Source organism: Vitis vinifera, chromosome 5 (genome assembly GCF_030704535.1).
Source record: "Vitis vinifera cultivar Pinot Noir 40024 chromosome 5, ASM3070453v1".
In the NCBI taxonomy this organism is placed as follows: Eukaryota; Viridiplantae; Streptophyta; class Magnoliopsida; order Vitales; family Vitaceae; genus Vitis; species Vitis vinifera.
This window is the reverse complement of record NC_081809.1, coordinates 2,399,150-2,421,396: the sequence shown is the minus strand read 5'-3', so window position 1 is coordinate 2,421,396 and position 22,247 is coordinate 2,399,150. Positions and strand designations below refer to the sequence as shown.

Genomic DNA, 22,247 nt, shown 5'->3' with positions numbered 1-22,247 from the left:
ACTTCTGGGGCACGGCAACTTCTTCCATTCGTCTTCGGGATTAATAGATTTTGGTCACACGCAAACCCTTACAATCCACAGTAACGGATATTCAATCCACAGTAACGGATATTTTTTTCTATTTTGTTCATATGTATAAGGGTAGAAAGGGAATTTTGCCTGATACTTTGTTTAACGTTCGAAATCATGTGGTGTTTCATAGAGCCACGCCATTGTGAAGGAATCACATGTTGGGCCTTAGGCCCATTAAAAAAGATATTGTTAGGGTTTAGGAATAAGTCATTATCTATCTCATCTGAAAACTGAATTAGATTTTTGTCCTTCTTTTTATATATTCTTTTATTATAAAAATTACTTAAAAATCATTTCCTAAAAAAAGACTTAATTCATAAAGCCTTATCATAATCTGAATTATTTATTGATTATTATCAAAATCTCAACGTTAATTGGAAGTCAACTTCTCTCACCCTCTTATTTGACTTTACATTTTTTATTCAAAAACACGTTTAAATATACTCATTTAAAAAAAAATATATAGAAATTCCCAAAATCCAACTTAAAAACTGATTACCCACACGTGGCGGTGACAACAGCCCATATTACCTGTCTCGCCGGTTACAGATCTCCTCCCTAGGTATAATTTTAATAGCGCGTCCACGGTTCCTATAATCTCATTATTCATTACTTCTGATTTCGCTCACAAGAGAAAGAGGAAAAATCCAATCTCTAAATTCGAATTCGAATACTTGAATCGCGGAGCAAACCCTAGATTTTTGTGTATTGCAGAGGGAACTGGAAACGACTGTCGTAGCGGAAGCAGAAGTGCTGTGTCAGTACCTCGGTGGTCCTAGAGCCGCGGCCAATCTTCAGATCGACGACATGTTGGACTTGCCGCCGTCTTCGCCTTCACCTTCTTCTCCGATTCTTCAAGCCGTTCGCGCTTCTCAGGAGCCTGTCGCCGCGGAGTTCGCCGCAACGCGCTTTGAATCGGTGAGTTTCTTGACTATGTTCTTTCTTTTCTTTCTTTTTTTTTCCTTTTCCTTTTTTTTTTTTTTTGGTGTTCTGTGTGGGATTGGATGGTGTTTGTGGACTCTTGGAAGAAATTGGTGTAGTATTCGGATAGAAAATTGGTGCTGTGTGATTAGATTGAAGGGACAGCTTGGTTTTTAATTTTTAATTTTTATTTATTAGTTGGTTTTTTCTGATTTGACGGAGTTCTTCTGGTTTTGTAAAGAAATCCGTTTAGTTCTGTGATTTTTTGTTTTTTTTTTTTTGGCTTGAAATTTGGCGCAGCGTGATTAGCTTGAGTAGTTTTTTTTTTTTTTTTTTCTGATTTAACAGGGCTTTTACGATTTTTGCATGTTGATGGAGATTTATTGATATTTTTCTATTAGTTGGGATGATTGGAAGTTGCATAATGAGATCAGGGCTAATTGGGTTTTAGTCTTGGACCTTCTCTTCTAAAGGTTTTAGTAGATTTTCGGTAGCTTATTAGGTTTGTGGAGATAGTTTTGTAAATTAACATTTATTGACTTATGAATTTCTTGGGTGTTTACTTTACCTTATTGTGAAGAAACCAATTTAATATGCGTGTATACGTAATTTATTCTTCCTCTTCTTTTTCTATATAGGTTCTTACAAAATGCTGAAAATAGCATTAAAAAAAAATTTTTTAAAGGAACTTTCAGTATTCTCCTCTACTTTTTCCTCCTTTTCAAAATCCAAAGGGAGATTCTGGATGTTTTGGATTCTTGAGATTCTTGGTCATTAGTTTACTTATTTATATGTTTGAAAGCCCATGCTATAAGATTAATAGCCTATGAATTTCTATGTTTGATTTGTGAGAAATCCTTAGAAAAGAATATTATGAGATTCTCAAATGTTAATCCTTCTCTTTCAAGAATTATGTTTAATTAAATCTGTATAGTCGACATATTATGATTAGTTTCAGTTTTGGGTTTTTGTGATTTTCTAGTGTCCTCTCGTTCAAAGTTCAATTATATTTGTTTATTTGTGCTTTTGAATTAGAGCTTTGCTGGTCCCAAGTCTTCTAACTCTCCCCCCTCTTCCCTCTTTTTACTCTCCCTTTTTTTTCCCAAAGCTAAAGGAAAGTTGCTGGCTGCAACCTATGCTCTCTTGAACTCCTATCCTTTTTTCTTTTTTTGGCTTTTGGTTTCCACTGTAGGAAGATTCCAAGACTCTGGCTACTTGTGCAGTCATATTTATGTGCATGTTACTTGGATTGGTTATTTTCAATTTCGTGTTCATCATTTGGTGGGACATTGGTGGGGCATTGGTAGAACTGATCGGAAAGGGTTGAGTACAGTTTAGAGTAGAGCAATATCAGCAGTTAAGGTTTATTTACTATTGTGATGAAATAAAAATTTGTTTCTTCTCTTAGTTGGAATTCTTATGTTCATATTCCATGTTTAAACCACATCCTACTTAGAATTGCAAACGATCTTTTATATGTTTATAACCTCTAATTCAACTGCAAAATCTCATAAGCAGAGATTTCCCTCTTCCTTGTTTTCCCTTTATTCTCAAGGAACATGTTAACTATTGAATGTAACAGGTTTGCCTCATCAATTTTGTCTAGGCACCAAGGCTGCATGTCATATTAACAATCAGCTGTGCATGGAACCACGCAAAATGAAGGAGAGCAGCTTGTTTTAATCACCTGTTGTTCCATGTCTCAGTTGTATTTTATATTGTTCAAACACTTTAACAAATTAAGATATGAATATCTCATCTTTTCTCATCCGGTGGAAATGGGATCATTGTTTCTCAATATCTTATTTTCCATTGAAATTTGAAAGGCGTGTAGTCTAAGAGGTGCTTGGAGAGTATGTTCACATCTATCCCTTCTTAGTCGATGTGCACATGCTTTTGCATTCCATATCTTGTCAATGAAAGCTTTTGCTTGGGCTTAAAATTACTTATCTTTAGAGTACATCAATGACATTCCTCCTACTTTTAGCGATTTAGTCCTGATGGGTTTTTGTCTCATCTTTTGATGGTGTTATGCTCACCCTCTAGAAGGATCACTGAATATATAGTGTTGAATTGGCCTGTTTTCTTTCCTTTTCATATCTAACTAGTTTGCTTGGGCAGTTTCTGTCCTTTCTAGGTTCCTTTTACACGAGAAACAGAACACCAGATGGAACCCTTTTCTGTGCTGATTGCCCCAACATTTAGCCATTTCTTCACGGGGATCATTTTAATCATGGTTGTTATAGTTCTCTATCTGCTGCTTTGGTTAAAAGCGCAGTTTATATTTGTCTCTTCATTGTAAACTTTGTGTTTGCAAGTTAGAGCTTTACCTGGTCTTGGGTTTCTTAGAATTGTCCTTAACCACCTGTTTTTCTTTAGTAGGTTGTTGATTGCTCAGATATCATTCAAGAAGCTGTTATCGAGTCTTCCACGATCAAGTTTGTCCCAAGCATCCGATCTGGTAGCTATGCTGACATTGGGCTGCGAAAATCCATGGAGGATGAGCACATTAGGATTGATGATCTTTCTGCTGAGGTGGGGCCCCTCTTCAGGTGTTCACTTCCAAGTGCCTTCTATGCAGTGTTTGATGGGCATGGAGGCCCTGAAGCAGCAGCTTATATCAAGAGGAATGTCATGAGGCTGTTTTTTGAAGATGTTGATATACCACAAATGTCTGAAATTAATGATATTTTCTTAGAGGAATTGGAAAATTGTCATCGCAAGGCATTTTTATTGGCTGATCTTGCCTTGGCTGATGAATGCACTGTTAGCAGTTCATGTGGAACAACAGCCTTGACCGCTCTAATACTCGGAAGGTATGACAAGCTCTAATACTTTGGTCTGTTTTCCTGACTATTTACTTCTGAAAATTTCTTGATTTTTCACTACTGTTTCTTCTTTTTAATGAACTCTGCCATGTGATTTTGCAGGCATCTACTAGTGGCCAATGTTGGTGACTGTCGAGCAGTTCTCTGCAGGAAAGGACAAGCAGTCCAGATGTCTCAAGATCACAGACCGAGTTATCTCCCAGAGTGCAAGCGTGTCGAGGCCGTAGGTGGTTACATTCTCGACGGGTATCTCAACGATCTCTCCGTCACCCGAGCCCTCGGAGACTGGGGAATGAAATTCCCTGATGGTTCTCCATCACCTCTCATTGCTGAGCCAGACTTTCGACAGATTATTCTAACAGAAGACGATGAGTTCCTGATTATTGGCTGCGATGGGATCTGGGATGCCATGCCGAACCAGCATGCAGTCAGCCTGGTTCGCCGTGGAATGAGGCGGCACAACAACCCGCAGCAGTGTGCTAGAGACCTCGTCATGGAAGCATTACGGCTACACACACCGGATAATCTCACTGCGATTGTCATCTGCTTCTCTTCCCCCGATCACAGTGAGGCATTCCCACCACCACAGAGGCTGAGGTTCAGATGCTGTAGTCTCTCCGAGGAAGCCCGAAACAGGCTGAAGAGCTTGCTGGAAGGCTAATTGCATTCAAAATACGAGGGGAGGAGATCATAATGTCTGTTTATGGCCTGCTTCAGATCATAGGTTACAAAAGAATCAGCCAAAAGTTTTGTAGAAGAGATGAAAGCTAGGATAATCTCCTAGTTGAGTATAGTGCGAGAATAATCACCTTGATTCCATTCATCTCTCCATCATTATTTAACGTTTTATATGTACATGTGGATTGCGAATACTCCTAATGGACACTGCATTGATCTTGAATTTAGCTTAATACAAGAGAGGAGACGACAAAAGACGCCGACGAGGTGTTGAGTTTTGTGAGGACACAGTTCACGATAGATTGAATCTACACGTGGTGAGGCCTCCATTCTTTTAGTGGGGCGCCTGACTATTTAATCTTTCTAAAACATGGTTCTCGGCCATTCTCTGTGGGGGGCCTACATACCCATTTTCAATGGAGATAGGAAGGTGATGGACGGCTCTCATTCAAAGTCAGATATGATGAGCGCAGCACAGAGAACAACTCAACTCCACCACCGCATCCACAAATGGACGGCCCTGATGATCACAGCTCAATATTCTGGTTGGCCATCAATAAAAATGATTTTAAATATTCAATTAATTTAAGTGCCATTTAAAATATATGATTAAAGGTTATGAGAAAAAAAGGTCATTATTTAGAAAAAAATTTAACATACAAAAATTGTTCCCACTGTAGAAATAAATAAATAAATAATGGAGAATTACCTAGGGTAGGTTAGAAAGACTCATCTCAATGATTGTTAGAAGACAATTTTACCCTGAATATGTTTTCTATATTATTTATAAATAAATTTGAGATTCAATGATACGAGACTTATACATGATAATAAATACAAGCAATCAACTATAGATTTCTTAAACCCGAACAAAGTAATTGTTTAAAATTTGCTATTTTTTTTTTTTTAAAAAAAAGAGATTTTTCAAAGAACCTGGTAAAAAAAAATAATTTTGAATATCTTGTAAATAAAAACCATTTCTAATATTATTATATTGTTTTATATATGGAACATATAATTAAAAACCTTGTTACCATAATAAAATAAATAATTATTTTTTACAAGCACTCATCAATTAAATAATATATAAATATTCAATTTACTAACACATACCTATTAAATGGAATAACTCACAATTATTCATTGGGTAATATAGCATGTGAAAAAATTAAACAAAAATAAATTAAATTATGTTGTAATATATTGTAATGATAGTGTATTTATATTGTAAGTATAATGCATTTATATCATACCTATATTTCATTACAAAAGTAATAATTCTAAAAATGATTATTCATTCCCTATTGGTATTAATACATCATGTCAGTACGTTAACAATATTCATATAATGCATTAAAATTATTTAATAATTTTTGTATATTAAAAAAAAAATACAAGTATCGTGAATTCAAATTAGTATTTCATTTGGTTTCATAAATTATTTATGATATAGATATGTTGTGAAATATGGTATGATCATACAAAATTATCATTTTTATAAAAAAAAAAATTTTAAATTTCCTAATTAGGTTTTATGGTAATGTAAGTGTATTTATATTATAATTATAACATATTTTTGTTGTACCTGTATTTTATAATAAAAGTAATAATCTTTAAGATCACTTTTTATACCTTATTAATATTCAACATATCAAATATATTAACATCATCCACTTGATGCATTGAAAATATATATATATAAATTAAATAATAAAAAAACACTATGCAAAGGAAAAAAAATCATATAAATTTTTTAAAATTATTTTATTATAAAAATAAAAAATGATTAAACATTCTCCATCATTTTCTTATTATTTTTAAATAATCTGAATGAAAAACTAAACATTTTATCTTCTTTGAATTTAATACAAAAACATAATTTATCAATTTAAAATTAATATATATATATATATATGAAAAATCATCATTTTTATTATATAATTATAAAACTTATTTTTTTCTTAATAAAATTAAAAATTAGAATAAAAAATGTAAAAAAAAAACAATTTTGAAAATATTTTTTTTAAATGGTAAATTTAAATAACAAATTATATATAATTGTAAGAGTTAAACCAAAATTTTGATTTAAAATTTAAATATCAATAATTACAATAAATGTAGGATTCACGCACCTTAAATATCTTAACAAATGAAGTAACTTTAAATATTAGTGGAAGGACAGTTTTGGTATTTAAGACTATCAAAGTCATCCCAAGATTATAAGAAGAGACCACCTTTCCAGTAATTATTTCAGCCCAGCCCACCCTATGTGTTCCCAATAAAAAATTGGAAAATGAAGAAAAAAGGAATGAAAAAGAAAAAAGAAAAAAAGGAGAATGGGTCGCCTTCGAGCTGGGCTCGTAAGGGATAAATAAAGAGTGATTCTCTCTGAGACCACACCGAACAGGGTGAATTGGTTTTAGTTGGAAAGGGAAAAAGGAAGATAATGGCGATGGCTCTAGCGAGAAGAAGCAAGAATCTCTACTCATGTGGTGTTCTGCGGTATTCTCTCTCGCTCACTTCCTTCTCTAGGGGTTTCGCCTCTGCTGGATCTGATGAAAACGACGTCGTTGTAATTGGTGGCGGCCCCGGCGGCTATGTGGCCGCCATTAAAGCTGCCCAGCTTGGTCTCAAGACCACCTGTATCGAGAAGCGCGGCACTCTCGGCGGTACCTGTCTCAACGTCGGTTGTATTCCTTCCAAGGTAATATAGGGTTTCCTTTTTTTTCTTTTTTGGAAATTTTTATTTCTCTTGTTGGATCTGTGGATTTTGTTGTTTGTTTGATTTCTGGCGACTTTGTGTTAGATCTGATAATTTTATTCATTCATTCAATTTTTTTATTTTTTTATTTTATCTGGAGTTAGTTGTTATTGGGTGAAGGAAATGTCATTGTTTTGAAATTCGTGTAATCTAGAAGATTTATCTGTTTTGTAATGAGTACGTAACATGGGTAATCCATCAGATTTTATTCATTTTACAGCCAAACTGAGTTTTTTGTATCTGTCGATAGGGATGGGCATCAGGGCACCCAAAATTTGCAAATCTTTCATTCTTGGTTTTGAATTATGGGTCTCCATTTTTTCCCAGGATTTTTCAATTGAATTATGCCTAGAAAATAATTGTTAACTGGATTATGATATGGAAAATGGAAGGTAATTGGTAACATGGTATAACTGACAATATACCTCTGGTCATTGATACCACGCCTTGGTGCAGAGTCCTCAAAACCTTTCACTTAAAACTGATTCATTCTCATTAGTCATTATTGTTTGTCTTTGCTGTTCATGGGCAGAACCATCTTAATTTGTGCTACTCCAATCTCTCATGTGTATATCCATCTTCTGTTCTTTATTTTATGCGTGTCCTTGATACATTCAGCTGCATTCATCTTGGCAGTCTACTATTCTACACTGCAAAGCATGGATGGTCTTATAGCTGTCTCATAGAACTTATTGCAATTTTATTGGACTTAGCCCTATTGAATGTTTATCCAGAAGTACTCATGTACGTCATTTTATTTCACCCTTATTCTGTGGGGAGTCTTTGTCTTTGTATTCCACTTCTTATGTATAACATAGCCAAAATAAGAGGAAGTGGTCACTATGTGGAAATCAACATAAAACTAGGATTTTATGTCAACTACATATAAATGATCAAAATGTGGATGATGTCTATATGATTAGGTGATCTATATGTTTTTCATAATATTGATATAATTTAAATTATATGATTATTACCAAAATAGTTTCAGCATGTGGGAACCTAGAAAATTTAGATACACCCAAAATGAAATGATGATTAAAATAGGGAGAATCCAAAGACTTAATTAATGATAAGAGATTAGAAAAAGTTTTCAGACCGAATGGATTGATACGTATTTTCCCAGAAATTTGTAGCAAAAGAAAACATCTTATGATACGATTGGGAGAAAAAATGGATTAGAACTTCATCTATGCATATGCTGAGCATGCATGGCTCTCTTGAAAGTTGAAACATCAAAGGTCCATTTTGTTGGCTTCTAATGAGATCTTTTACCCGCATTTCAAGTTTCAGAATAACATTTCAGAACACAAAAATGCTTTTGAGCTTTAATGTTCAGATATCATATGCAAATAAACTACAGAGTATTGACTCATATTATCTAAGTGTGACAATATCTATTGAAAGAGGAAAAAATAATAATAATCCGATGAGGGATAGTTGACTGAAATTGTCAGCTTTACCTGCCTGGTTCTAGTTTCTTTTTTGTTGAAGTAGCATAGATGATTGTTTGGGCCAAGAGTGATCACCTCCCAAATCTCTACATTTCACACATTCTCTTCCATGTCCTCGATATTTATTGGTCTTGTGGGCTCATCAATGTTCTCAACCACTATTGCTCTCATTCCATCACTGAGCTTATTATCCAGAATGGATCATAATTCTCTCACTTTCCAGAAATCTTCATAATGCGCCCTTCTGTGCTTCCCAAAGCTTATGCCACACCTGTCCTCAAGACTCTGTGCAATGTTCGTCCACAAATTGTACCACAAAATAAAAGGAGAGATCCACAAATGTTTTTAAGGTTAATTTTAGAACCTCCATTTCCTCCAAATCATTCTTTTCATCCTCTGATGTTAATAGCTAAAACAGCCCGACTTGAAGAATCTGCTTCCTTTGAAGCTTGTATTATGTGCAGAATTATCAATGAATTCCATAGAATTTTGTGTAGGAGACACAGAACCTATTAGAAGCAAGGACATTAAATGCTAAATGATAAGTTTTCTTTGGAAAATTTCAAGGACAAAGAGCTAGAGTCAAGTGAGTAACATATGATGCATGTCACGCACTTCTCTCAATCAAAATTTATTAGCTTACTCTGAATTTTGTTCTCTTATTATCAGGCCCTTCTTCATTCCTCCCACATGTACCATGAAGCCAAGCATTCATTTGCCAGCCATGGTGTGAAGTTCCCATCTGTTGAGGTTGATCTACCTGCCATGATGGGCCAGAAGGATAAAGCTGTAGCTAATCTTACTCGAGGTATTGAAGGTCTATTTAAGAAAAATAAAGTGAACTACGTCAAAGGCTATGGGAAATTCATCTCCCCATCAGAAGTTTCTGTGGACACCATTGAAGGTGGTAATGCTGTTGTGAAGGGGAAAAATATAATTATTGCTACTGGTTCTGATGTGAAGTCTCTACCTGGGATCACCATTGATGAGAAGAGAATTGTATCGTCAACTGGAGCTTTAGCTTTGTCAGAAATTCCTAAGAAACTTGTGGTTGTTGGGGCTGGATACATCGGCCTGGAGATGGGTTCAGTTTGGGCACGACTTGGCTCAGAGGTCACGGTAGTTGAGTTTGCCCCAGACATTGTTCCAACCATGGATGGGGAAATCCGCAAGCAATTTCAGCGTGCTCTCGAGAAGCAAAAGATGAAGTTCATGGTCAAAACAAAGGTAGCAGGTGTTGACACATCTGGAGATCTTGTTAAATTGACACTTGAACCAGCAGCTGGTGGTGAGCAGAGCACACTTGAAGCTGATGTTGTACTTGTCTCAGCTGGTAGATCTCCATTCACAGCTGGACTTGGGTTGGACAAGATTGGAGTGGAAACTGATAAGATTGGACGAATTTTAGTCAATGAAAAATTTTCTACAAATGTTTCAGGTGTCTATGCTATTGGTGATGTAATTCCAGGTCCCATGTTAGCTCACAAGGCAGAGGAGGATGGGGTTGCATGTGTAGAGATGATAGCAGGCAAGGCAGCTCATGTGGACTATGATATGGTCCCTGGGGTTGTCTATACGCATCCTGAGGTGGCTTCTGTTGGGAAGACTGAGGAGCAGGTGAAAGCACTTGGGGTGGAGTATTGTGTTGGGAAGTTCCCATTGTTGGCAAACAGCAGGGCAAAGGCCATTGATGATGCAGAAGGACTGGTCAAGATCCTGGCTGAGAAGGAGACAGACAAAATATTGGGAGTCCACATTTTTGGACCTAATGCTGGAGAGCTTATTCACGAGGCAGTGTTGGCCTTGCACTATGGAGCATCAAGCGAGGACATAGCTCGCACATGCCATGCACATCCAACAATGAGTGAAGCATTGAAGGAAGCTGCAATGGCTACTTATGACAAGCCCATTCACATTTAGAAAATCTGGGCATTACTTTGTTATTTTTGTTTTAATTTTTCTTTCGAGATTTTTGGAATGTTGTGGCCAAAACCATACCATTTTCTTGTTTCTCCCTCATCCAAGCTGCAGAAGGTGGTTGCCCTTCAATTTTTATCTCCAGTTATAGACTGACTCTACGCTTTCTTATGTGTTGCAAATTCCTAATAACAATACGAAGGGTTGGTTGGACTCGGATTTGGTGTATGTATATGTTGGTCATGGCATGTGGGAGGGGTCATAGTGAGTTTATATCTATTTTCTGCTACATGTTAAGGACTTGGATGACCAAACATCAATAATCATGATATTAAGCTCATAGGGGAGACTTGGCTCTCTCAAATTTTCTGGGATTTGTTTGTTATTGTATTGAGGTTGTTTGGCCGTGTAAGCTATAATATGGGTGGTAGTTGAATCTTATGTAGACTGGAAAAAAATGATAGAATTTGCTTAAATTTGAATTTGATTGTTTATAATTATATGATAATTGCATCAAATTTCTTTGACACAAATATGACTAGAAGTTGGATTATTATTTTGTAAGAGGATTGCATTAGATAATTTAGTTGTAATGGAGATGCATCTATTGTTTCCCAGAAGATACTACTCTCTGTACAGGTTGATCACCTCCGGATTGGAGAAGAATGATGTGGCTGGTAATCTCAGTGGGACGTGCTTCAATGTTGCTTCTGTTACTTCGAAGGTATTGGTTTCTGTTTTTCCTTTCTCTGTGCTTTATCATATCTTTTCTCAGCAATCAAACGGAGGCATGAAACGTTTCAGGTGTGGTGGTGGTATAAAGAATGTGAGCCTCTAATTGGGATCACTTTTGATGAGGAGATAACCCTACCAGCAACTAAGAAATTTGCTTTTGATGAGAAGATGCCACTACCATCAACTAGGAACGCGGCGTAGGGATGGAGAAGGGCAGAGCGTGGGGAAGGACTGATCAGGGGTCATCATCCCAAGCATGGACGATTGACGTGAAATCAAGCCTTCCAATCGCCACCCGGAGTAGTAGTTAAGGAAACATTCGCACCATGGCTTAGTCACAAGGCAGCAGACGAAGATATGGGATTGTTTGACAATGTCATTCACATTACTTGTTATGAATCATTAAGCAACAAAAGCCTTTACTATTTGTTATCAGTCATCATAGAGGGTATAGATCAGGCGTTTTGAGTAAAGTTTTGTTTTCCTTGTGCGAAAAGGCTTGTATAATACTGGGATTAAAAATTATTGATTCCATGATCAACTTGGAGTCATGAGATGAAAATGGCAATAGCAAAGGAAAATATATAAATGGTAACATATAGATGATAAAATTAAACATCGGTCATCATTAAATAAAAGAGGAAAAGATACAAGAACATTTGCACAAGATTTCATCCCTCGGTTTCCCCATTAGGAGAATCAAACGGACCTATGACCCCTGACTAAGAAAAGAGGGCACAGATTTTCTTGTATACAAGTAGTAGGAAACCCCATTGCTGTGAAGGCGAATATCCCATCCTACACACTATACAAAAACAATTAGCCTCGTTCAATTTGCAACTCTTCCATATCTTCTCCCCTTCAATTTCCAAATAACAATAATTATAAAAAAAAAAATTAATTAGAAAGCAAGGTATGGTACTTTCATGGATCCTCACTCATATCTGGCCTTCTTCTGGCGTGCAAAGCCAGCCGAGCATCCCTCTCCCTCTCAAATTCCCTGTAATCTGCTCGCTGTAAGAAAGAAACCTTGTCCAGATACTGGTTTGAGCTCTTCTTATATGCATCCAACTCCTCTTCTAGACCTTTGTTGTCTTCCTTGAACCCACCCCAGTCCATTTTTGTCTTGTCAAGCACACTCAGTTTTGGTTTCTTCTTGATTTGTTCTAGAACAGCATCAACTGCAGATGTGGTACCAGCTGGACCTTTGGCCTTTTCAGATGCCTCCTTTGAAGCAGCATCAACAAGCTTCTTTACTTCTATCTCTTCACCCGCAAAGTCCCGTACCTCCACTATCTGTGACATGGAGAGAAAAAATATGAAATACAACTGTCATATGATTCACAAAGCAGTGAAAGGTAATGCCATTAAGGCATTCAGATGAATTTCAAATTTATCATTTTTGCAGCTGTTCCATAGAATTTTTAGTTGACCTCAATGCTTTGATATTAAAGCATGTTCAGTTTTTGAACTAGAAGCAAATCCCACCGAGTTCATACTGATAAGTCAAAATAGGCAATCATATAAATTAGCTCAAGTATTAATGTTTGCCTTTCATTATTAAAGTTCGTTTTTTTTTTGGTCAAGTTGCATAAACCATTGGAAATTACATTGATCACAATTAGGAAGCCAAATTCAACGCAGGCATAAATAGAGGGATTAAAAAAGGGAAGCATGTTGAGATCCATGTTGACACAACATGACAGCTTTTGAATAGTTTCTGATATGCTCAATGTAGAAAAAGGGGAGTAGGCATGAGAGGAGGTAAGTGTTGTTTTGATGTGGAGTCGAAATCATTTGAACTTTCAGTGGAGGTAGTTGGTGAGAAACTTCATGGGGTCATTGTCGAGAGAAGTTTGAGGGTTTTCTTCTTGGATTCAGTTTGGGAATTTAAGCCTTCATTGCCTTTTGGAAGGAGTGGAGGCTTGTTGTAGGAGGATTGTCTGTGGAAGTTTGATAAATGTTGGGAGGATGGGGGCAGGAAATTTAGGCTGGAACAGCAATCTAATCAGGCAGGTCAGTTCCCTTTTCGTTCTGTTTTGGATCATGCAGCGAAGAGGTTTTGTCAGGTCTTTCCTGAGGGTAAAGGGTTTGCAGGGGGGTCGGCCACTTTGGCTGAGAAGCTGCGTTCTCTTTGCGTTCTTCTGGGCCTGCTGTGCCTGTGCGAAAGGATTCAAGGTCTTTTGCTGATGTTGTCAAAGCAAAAGGGTGACAGGTTAGGGGATGCGATTTGGGACCATTTTGGGGGTCCAGAACTGAGGCATAGAGAGGAGCAGTTGGGGTGGTGCTTGGTTGGTCGTTGGGGAGAGGATGCTGCTTTCATTCCAGATTTGTTTGCGTTGCGGAATTGGGGTATTAATTCTTGGCATCTGAAGCGCTCAAGATTTCCAAGTTGCATGGGGCACTTCTTCTGTTTGAGTTTGAGGATAGTTTTGAAGCTGAAAGGGTGTTGCAGAGAGGCTCCCATTGGTTTAGAGAGAAGCTTTTAGTTTTGCAGAAGTGGGGACCAGAAGTGGATGGTTGTTGGACTGGAGGGCTTGCTAAGGAGGTGTGGGTGAGGGTGGTGGGTCATCCCCTTAATTTTTGGAGTCGCAACATGTTTTGGAAAATTGGGGATTGCTGTGGTGGTTTCGTCGCTGTGGATGAGGATACCGCTGGTTTTGTACAGTAGCAATGGGCATGGGTTTTGGTGAAATCAGAAGGTAAGGGTTTGTCTGGTTCTTTGCGGTTGGTTGTTGGGTCTCTTTGTTTTGCAATCCAGTTGTGGTGGGAGGTTCCACCATGGGTGTCGGTGGTTGTTCCGTCTTCCAGAAGCAGTGGTGGAGAGACTGTGGAGGTTAGGAGTGGCAGCAGTGAAGGATTATGCGCTGGACGTAGGGTGAACTTGTCTTCGCTGGATTTGCAGTTGGTGAAGGCAGCTTTGTCGTGTTCTGGTGCTGAATTCCAGGGTAGAGAGGTGGCTGTTGCTGATGAGTTTAGTACCAGTGCAGGTGTGGTTACTGTGTTTGGAGGTGGCCAAGTGGTAGGTGGAGGAGAGGTTGTAAGTGGGGTTGCATTTGGGCCTAAGGAGGTGGGCTGCTCTGCTGAGGATTTGACTTTGGGGGAGGGTAGTTGTTTGGGGTCAGGTGGGCTTCCGTCTTTTTGACCCAAAGTTCAGTTAAGTGACTCAGCCCAGTTGATGGTAAGTAGGTGAGGTAAGTGGGTCTGGGGTTCAGGTGGGAGCCTCCTTGAGGGTTAGATAAGGACCCCCATTGTTTCTAAGGCTTTGGGCGTTGGGCAGCAGGAGCATTCTGTGTTGGGGTGGAGAGCTGGAGTGGGTGGGAGGTTGCTTGAGGAGGTGGCTGGTGGTGCTGCCACTTGCGTGGAACAGGGCCGCCAGAGTTTTGTCATGTTTGCATCACCGATGAAGCACTTTTGGAGGAGGTTTGTAGGTATTCCTTTCTGGCTACAAATTCTTCCTTTTCTTTGGGGGATGAGTTTCTTCTTATTCTGGGTTGGAAAGGGCAGTGGTGGCCACTGTTGAGGACTCTTTTGTTGGTGTGGGAGCAGGAGCTTTGGAAGGGGAGTCTATAGCCCCATTCCGGGTAGTGTTGGCTGATGGAGAGGAGGTGGATGCACCTCGTTCAGCTGTGGTGGAGTTTGGGTTGGGTGACGCTGTGTCTGGGACTCAGGAGATGGGGGAGGGTTTTTTTTTATGATTGGCTGCCAGATTGCTGGTCTTACAGCTGTTTGACAAGGTTCAGTTGTTTGGGGATGCCGATTGAGGGGTTTGACATGGAGATTTTGCAATTGCTCAAGAAGATGAAAGAGAGATGAGATTGGCAGAGGCTTGGGAATGGAGGGAGGAGGAAAACCTTGGAGTCTTCACTGTTTAAAAGGGAGTTGAAAAAAATGGAGTGGTCCATAAACTATTCTGGTTCAAGGGTGGATAGTAGGGGCAGTGTTTCCAGTGTTAGATGAGGATCAGAATCTTATCTTGGAATGTAAGAGCGGCTACTGATAAGAGATAAAAGGAAGGTTAGTAAGGCTTTGATTAAGTCTCAGAGAGCGGACTTGATCTGTTTATAGGAAACAAAGCTTCAAGAATTGTCTATGGGGTCGATGTGTAGTCTTGGTGTGGGGCATTTTTTAGATTGGGCTGGGGTGAATTTGAAAGGTGCAGCTGGAGGTATTTTAATGTTATGGGATAAAAGGGTATTGCAATTGGTTGAGTTGGAAGTGGGGTAGTTTTCGGTTTCGTGTCGGTTTCAAAATTGTCAAAACAATTTTAGTAGGAGCTTTTCAGGGGTTTATGGGCCAATGCTGCAAAGAGAGAGAATTGTTGTGGGATGAATTAGGGGTGATCAAAGGTCTTTAAGGTGAACCTTGGTGTGTTGCAGATGATTTTAATCTGATCAGGTTTCCATGTGAACGCTGTAGTGGAGGTAGATTAACTTGAGTGATGCGGAGGTTTTCTGATGTAATTGAGGATTTATAGTTAGAGATCTTCCTTTGTTGGGTGGCCCTTTTACTTGGAGTGGTGGTTTGAACAATCAAATCCAGTCCAAACTAGATCAGTTTATTGTTTCTGAGGTGTAGGAAACTCATTTCAGTGGAGCAATGCAGTGTGTGCTCCCTAGACCAGTATCCAATCATTTCCCTATTTTGTTGGATGGGGGAGGGTTGAGGAGAGGTCCTATGCCTTTTTGTTTTGAAAATATGTGGTTAAAAGTGGAGGGGTTTAAGGATTTGCTCAAATCTTGGTGAGAGGGGTTCAACTTTCGTGGTTCCTTCAGTTTTATTTTGGCTGCAAAGTTGAAAACGTTGAAGTTTCATCTAATGACTTGGAATAGAGAAGTTTTTGGCCAGCTTGAAGTGAGGAAGGCTAGGGCATTGGAGCAAGTGGCGTTTTGGGATGCAAAGGAGAGGTCCTGTATTTTGTCTATGGAGGAGGTTGAAGCACAAGAGGGAGCAAGGGAGGAGTATAAGGAGTGGGTTTTGTTGGAAGAAATTTCTTGGAGACAAAAATCTCGGGAGGTTTGGTTAAAGGAGGGGGATAGAAATACTTTTTTTTTTTTTCTTCCATAAGATGGCTAATGCCACTGTAAAAAGAATTTATTGGCCAAAATTAAGATTAACGGAGTGTGGTTGTCCAAGGAAAAGGATATTAAGGGAGGGATGGCTCAAGCTTTTTAGAATCTGCTTTCTGATTTAGGGGAATGGAGACCAAGTTTAAATGACTTGCTGTTTGAGGGTTTTGAGGCTCAAGAGGCTGCTTTATTGGAGGAGCCCTTTACTGTGGAGGAGCCCTTTACTGTGGAGGAGGTTTTTAGTGCTCTTTCAGGTTTAGTAGGGACAAAGTTCCTAGGCCGGATAGTTTTTCTATGGGTTTTTGGCAGTTTTCTTGGAATTTTGTAAATGATGAGGTGATGGGTTTTTTAGGGAGTTCCATGAGTATGGCAGTTTTGAAAAAGGTCTAAATGTTACTTTTTTTGTGTTAATTCCTAAGAAAAGGGGTGTCGAGGATTTGAGGGATTTTAGGCCAATCAGTTTGGTGAGGGGTGTATAAGTTGTATAAGTGGTTGGCTAAGGTGTTGGCTAACAGATTAAAAAAAAATGATTGGAAACGTGGTTTCTAAGGTTCAGAGTGCATTTGAGGAGAGAAGACGAATTTTGGATGCAGTGCTTATTGCTAATGAGGCTATTGATTCAATTTTAAAAAGTAAAGAGAGTGGTCTTTTGTGCAAACTAGACATAAAGAAGGCACATAATCATGTGGATTGGTCCTTTCTACTCCCGGTTTTGCAAAAAATGGGTTTTGGGGGAAAATGGATTAGGTGGATAAGATGGTGTATTTCCATGGCTAGATTCTCTGTTTTAGTAAATGGTACCCCCTTTGAATTTTTCCCAAGTTCTAGAGGATTGCGTCAAGGGGATCATCTTTCATCTTATTTGTGATTGTCATGGAGGAGCTTAGTTGTCTTTTGAAGCAGACGGTGGCTGGTGGTTTTTTTTCTAGATGTCAAGTGAAAGATAAGTTTGAGGAAGGTGTTCAGATTTCTCATTTATTGTTTGATGATGACACTCTGGTTTTCTGCAAGGCTTCTTAGGATTAGATAACTTATTTACGTTGGCTACTTATGTGGTTTGAAGCGATTTCAGTGTTGAGGATTAACTTAGAGAAAAGTGAGTTAATTTTCTATGGGAAGGGGGTGAAGAATTTAGATGATGTACTTATTAAGCTTGGGCGCAAGGTGGGTAGTTTTCCTCTTATTTGGGACTTCCTTTGGGTGCTCCGTTTAAGTCTACAGTAGTTTCAGATGGAGTGAAAGAGCAGTTTCACAAGAGGTTATCTGTAGAAGAGTCAATATATTTCCAAATGAGGAAGAGTAACTTTGATTCACAATACCTTATCTAGCTTGTCCATTTATTTTATGCCTTTGTTCTTTTTGCCAAGGGTTGTTCAATTGCAGATTGGACAGATTTAGAGGAATCTTCTCTAGGGTAGTGGGGCGTTAAAGTGTAAACCTCATCTTGTTAAGTGGGCGATTGTCTGCCGACATAAGAGAAGAGAGGGCTTGGGGGTTAAAAGTCTTTCAGTTCTTAATAAAGCTCTTCTTTGCAAGTGGAGTTGGCATTTTGCGACTGAGAGAGGGGCTTTTTGGAATCAGGTAATCCAAGGTAAGTATGGGAAAACAAGAGAGGGGCAGGCAACTCGGGAGGTCAAAGAGGGGTGTGGGGTTGGGTTGTGGAAAGCAAAGTGGAAGGATTGGGATCTTATGAGATCTCAATGCTCCTTTGTGGTGGGTAATGGGCGGAGGGTACTTTTTTGGAAGGATAGATGGTTTGGGGATAACCTCTTATGTGCTTTGTTTCCTTCCTCATTTGCCTCATCTCTTTTTAAGGATGCGTGGGTAGAGAATGTTTGGAATTTTTCTATTGAAAAAGGGGGATGGGGGTTGGAATCTGTGTTTCTCTAAACCTTTTAATGATTGGGAGATGGATTGTGTGGAGAGATTTTTGGCGTGTTTGCAAAGGCAGAGAATTTGCAAGGATGTTTAAGATACTTTATTGCAGTCAATGATAGAGTGGTAAGTTCACCGTTAAGTCCATTTACAATGTGTTGGAACCAGACTTTGGTGATCTTTTCCAATGGAGGGCATTTGGATTTCTTAGGTTCAACCCAAAGTTAGTTTTTTAAATAGGAGGCAGTGCACGGTAAATTTTAACGTTGGATCAAGTTCAAAGACAAGGTTGTTCTTTAGCAAATCAGTTTTTCTTGTGCCATGGACATGCGGAATCCATTGATCATTTGTTGCTCCATTGTGAAATGACAAGGGATTTATGAGAGCTGATTTTATACTTTTTGGGTTCCTTGGGTGCTTCCTTTGTCAATTAGAGACTTTGTTGGGTTGGCAAGGTTCTTTTCTAGGAAAAAAGTGCAAGAAGGTTTGGCAAGCAAGCCCTTTGTGCTAGTTTGGACAGTGTGGAAGGCACAAAATAGAATTGCATTCGATAATGAGGTATTTTCAATCCAAAAACTAAAAAGGGATTTTGTATGCTTTCTGTGGGTTGAGTCTAAGTTGTTTTTAAATGATTGTCCACCGACTTTAGGTTTTTTTGAATCATTGGGTAATTATTCAGGTTCTTATTCTGTACTCATTTGCTTGAGCCTTGGTGGTGAAGGGAGGTTTGTTTTCTTATATTCTTTGGACTGCTTTTTTCTGGCAGCTCTTCTAATTTTAATTTAAGTCTTTACTTATCAAAAAAGAAAAAAAAAATATCGCAGTATGAGTGATACAATGAGCTTACTTCAACTTTTCCTCTGCCTGAAGCAGCAGCTGCAGCAGCTGCAGCATCCTTAACTGCTGAAAGAGCAGCAGCAGCAAGTCTCTTCGCCTCATCGTTGGTGCCATTCTGTGTAATAGCAGATTCCTTCTGTTGTACACCTTGCTGAAGAGATCCTCTCTTCTTTGGCCCCAGGCCCAGATATGTCATCCAGCCCTATATCATAACATTAAGGTAAAAGACAGAAGTCTAGCCAACTATTCCACAACAAACAGGGATGATGAGAAAATCCTCACAGTGGAAGTTTTATGTGACGTTCTGTTCACAGTTGAACTAGGCTTGTTATTTTTCAGCGCCTTAACAGATACTCCTTTATTCATTTGCTCCCACACAGCATCTACCCGAGCTTTCCTTTCTAGCAGAACAAAATGGCTTGTCAGCTATCTTATGTGGCATTAATAATCCTTTGCTTTGACAATGAAAACATTAAGAAAAACAATTGGGAGACTGAAGGTACATTTTACACCCTTACCACTTTCTTCAGGCTGTGCCTCTGAGCTTGAAATAGCTACAACTTCTTTGACAGACTCCATTGATAACTTGTCCTTCTTTTCCAAATCACCTGAAACACAAAGTTCAACCAGTAAAGAAGGGTGCAGAAACCACAATGAATACACAAGGCTCCACAGTCAATGGACCCTACCTTGAAAATCTAAATTGTGAAAAGCTTAGATGAACAGATTATTTTAGTGAATATTGCCTATGAAGAAAAAAGACATTTTAGTGATTATCAATTATATGAAACAGTTCCTATCGTTTCAAAATATATATAAATATAATTTTACAAATAGATGCTTTACATCCATAGGCAAAATGGTCTACGCTCTAAAATCATCTAATCATTTTGATTCTTAGGCTCTTACACCCCAGGCAACTTGCCTGTTGAGGAGCACTGCACTGTAGGACAGCCTAATAAGGAATCAAGGATCATCAAGCTGTGCGTCACACCATGTCAAATACATCTCATGTACATCTAGATTTTTTTTAGTTGCATTTTGGCAGACATATTTGTATGACCACCTAGAGCCTATTGCTTAACTAGCTAGGCATCACCACACTAGCACTACTTGGCTCACACCTAAGATGGCAGAGTTGGTGGTCCACGTTGGCAAAGCATTCTTTTCACCAAATCTGGAAACACTTAATTCTTGTGCTTCAAAAGCTCAATTATCATAAGGATGTCAACCATCCTTTCTTGTTCTCCAAAAACAACACCACTAATTACAAGTTAAAAGCTCCATATAGTCCCCATCCTCATCCATTATATTGCCCAAGACACCTTTTCTTTGTCTTCATAACCACAAAAATAAGCTCATTACACAACAGACAATGCCACATCAGCTATTGAAGAAAGTTTGTATCAGCTTATTGAAAAAAGAAGTAAGTCATGGTCTTTATAAGAAAATCAATAGAGGCGCAGAAGGGGTAAGGTAAACTATAACAAGGATCCACAAAGTGTTGCATGGTAGTATATCTAAAATGTAAATCCTTTGCAAGATTGAACAGTCAAAAAGTGAACAATTAATATATAAATTTGAAGCAAGCAGCATGCTAGTTCGGATAACCTTTTATACACAAACAGAGGATATAATAAATAGAGGCCAGCAAAATGGGGGTGATCTTTATGTGTATAGGGCATATAAGAGGCACTAACAAAAAGCCGCTCCAGATAACCTTCAAATTTAAATAATCATTTTAGATTTAAAAAGACATAAATTTCAACTTGCTGAGCATTTATCAGAACCCCATTGTTATTCCTAGAAAACTTAAATCTAGATCTGATGGAAGTAAAATTTATACTAGAAATCATTGATTCTTCAGGCAGGGTGTTTCTGGACTGATGAGCTTTACAATTGAAAATCAAGGTAACAATGTTGAAAAGTCAGAAAGCAAAAGGCAAAAGGAATAAAAGAAAAGCACATTTCAGGGGTTATGGAAAATTAGATTGTAGAGACTTTGACTCCAAAAGAAGCATGCACAAGGGCACAAATATGAGCTATCCATCAGAAAACAAAATTCGACACAAGAAGCACATGAATAGATGCATACCAATACATTCCACCATACATACATAGCATAATGTAGAAGAAACGCTCAACTTATAGTCAAACAGAACCACAAGAATCAATCCTTTTTTTACATGAAAGAATGGAGCAAGGGCAAGAAAAAGCATAAAAATCATTTTCTTTCTTATGCATTCTCCTTCCCTTCCCAACATTCAAAGTGTAAAAAAAAACCTAAAATAGCAATTACCTACACACATACACTAACCCTAAAACTGCATAAACTAGAATTGCACTATATCCCACTGAATTGCCCCAATCTTCCAGCATCCAAAAAATTCATAAAACCCGCATGCAACAAAAATAAATGTAAAGAATTGTTAAAAAAAAAAAAAAAAAAGATAAAAAAAACAAATTTAAAAATTAAAAATAAAACCCTAACCCTCAGTTTAGTTGCTGAGAAAACTGAGCCGAACCGTTGTACTAGGTCCAAACACAAGGAATGTTTGTTTTCTCGGGTTCCAAGCATTAATATCAGAATTTCAATTAATTCCCTTTCCTATTTTCTCAGTAACCAAACAAAGCCCAACTTTTCAATAGAACATTCTACCTAACAGAGAAAAAAGAAATAGAAAAAAAAAAAAAAAAAAGGAAGCGCAGACAGAGATCTAGAACAGTTGATAAACCTACTTAATTGAGATCGCCGGATCCTGAGTGAATAAATAAAATAAACAACAGAGAAGTAATTTTCCAGGAAAAGCTTAAATGCAACCAGTTTTCTCGGGGAACAAATAGAGTTTTGGGGGATGAATTAGATTAAAGTACCTGAGGGGTCGAATCCATTGGTTGTAGCCATTGAAGCCGACATTCATCGACTGATCGACGCAGTGACTTGCGCCTGCTGTTCGCAACTCACAAGGGCGGAAAGGAATAAACTTTAGGGCTTTGCTGACTTCAACGGGTTTTTTCCGGGTCGGATTTTAGATGGGTCTATAAGGGCAATATTGTCTATCTACTATTCAGGTAACTTTAGTAGGGAGGAAATGTTGAG

General features: G+C 38.2%; 3 protein-coding genes across 3 annotated transcripts; 2 read left to right on the top strand and 1 right to left on the bottom strand.

The window, feature by feature from the left end:
* Positions 1-624: 624 nt before the first annotated feature.
* LOC100240944 (probable protein phosphatase 2C 49) lies at positions 625-4,722 on the top strand. Its single transcript, XM_002263176.5, has 3 exons — positions 625-990; positions 3,376-3,809; positions 3,924-4,722. The coding sequence occupies exons 1-3, from the start codon at positions 880-882 to the stop codon at positions 4,480-4,482; spliced, it is 1,104 nt and encodes a 367-aa protein (XP_002263212.1). The 5' UTR covers positions 625-879; the 3' UTR covers positions 4,483-4,722.
* A 1,999-nt stretch (positions 4,723-6,721) lies between these two features.
* On the top strand, positions 6,722-10,846 carry LOC100246037 (dihydrolipoyl dehydrogenase, mitochondrial). Its single transcript, XM_002263144.4, has 2 exons — positions 6,722-7,203; positions 9,384-10,846. The coding sequence occupies exons 1-2, from the start codon at positions 6,946-6,948 to the stop codon at positions 10,632-10,634; spliced, it is 1,509 nt and encodes a 502-aa protein (XP_002263180.1). The 5' UTR covers positions 6,722-6,945; the 3' UTR covers positions 10,635-10,846.
* Positions 10,847-11,969: 1,123 nt separating this feature from the next.
* LOC100251180 (uncharacterized) lies at positions 11,970-22,156 on the bottom strand. The gene is made up of 5 exons (XM_002262919.5): positions 22,022-22,156; positions 19,666-19,755; positions 19,430-19,548; positions 19,158-19,349; positions 11,970-12,662 (listed from the first exon to the last, which is right to left on the bottom strand). Exons 1-5 carry the CDS (start codon positions 22,062-22,064, stop codon positions 12,291-12,293), a joined length of 816 nt encoding a protein of 271 aa, XP_002262955.1. The 5' UTR covers positions 22,065-22,156; the 3' UTR covers positions 11,970-12,290.
* Between the last annotated feature and the right edge of the window lie 91 nt (positions 22,157-22,247).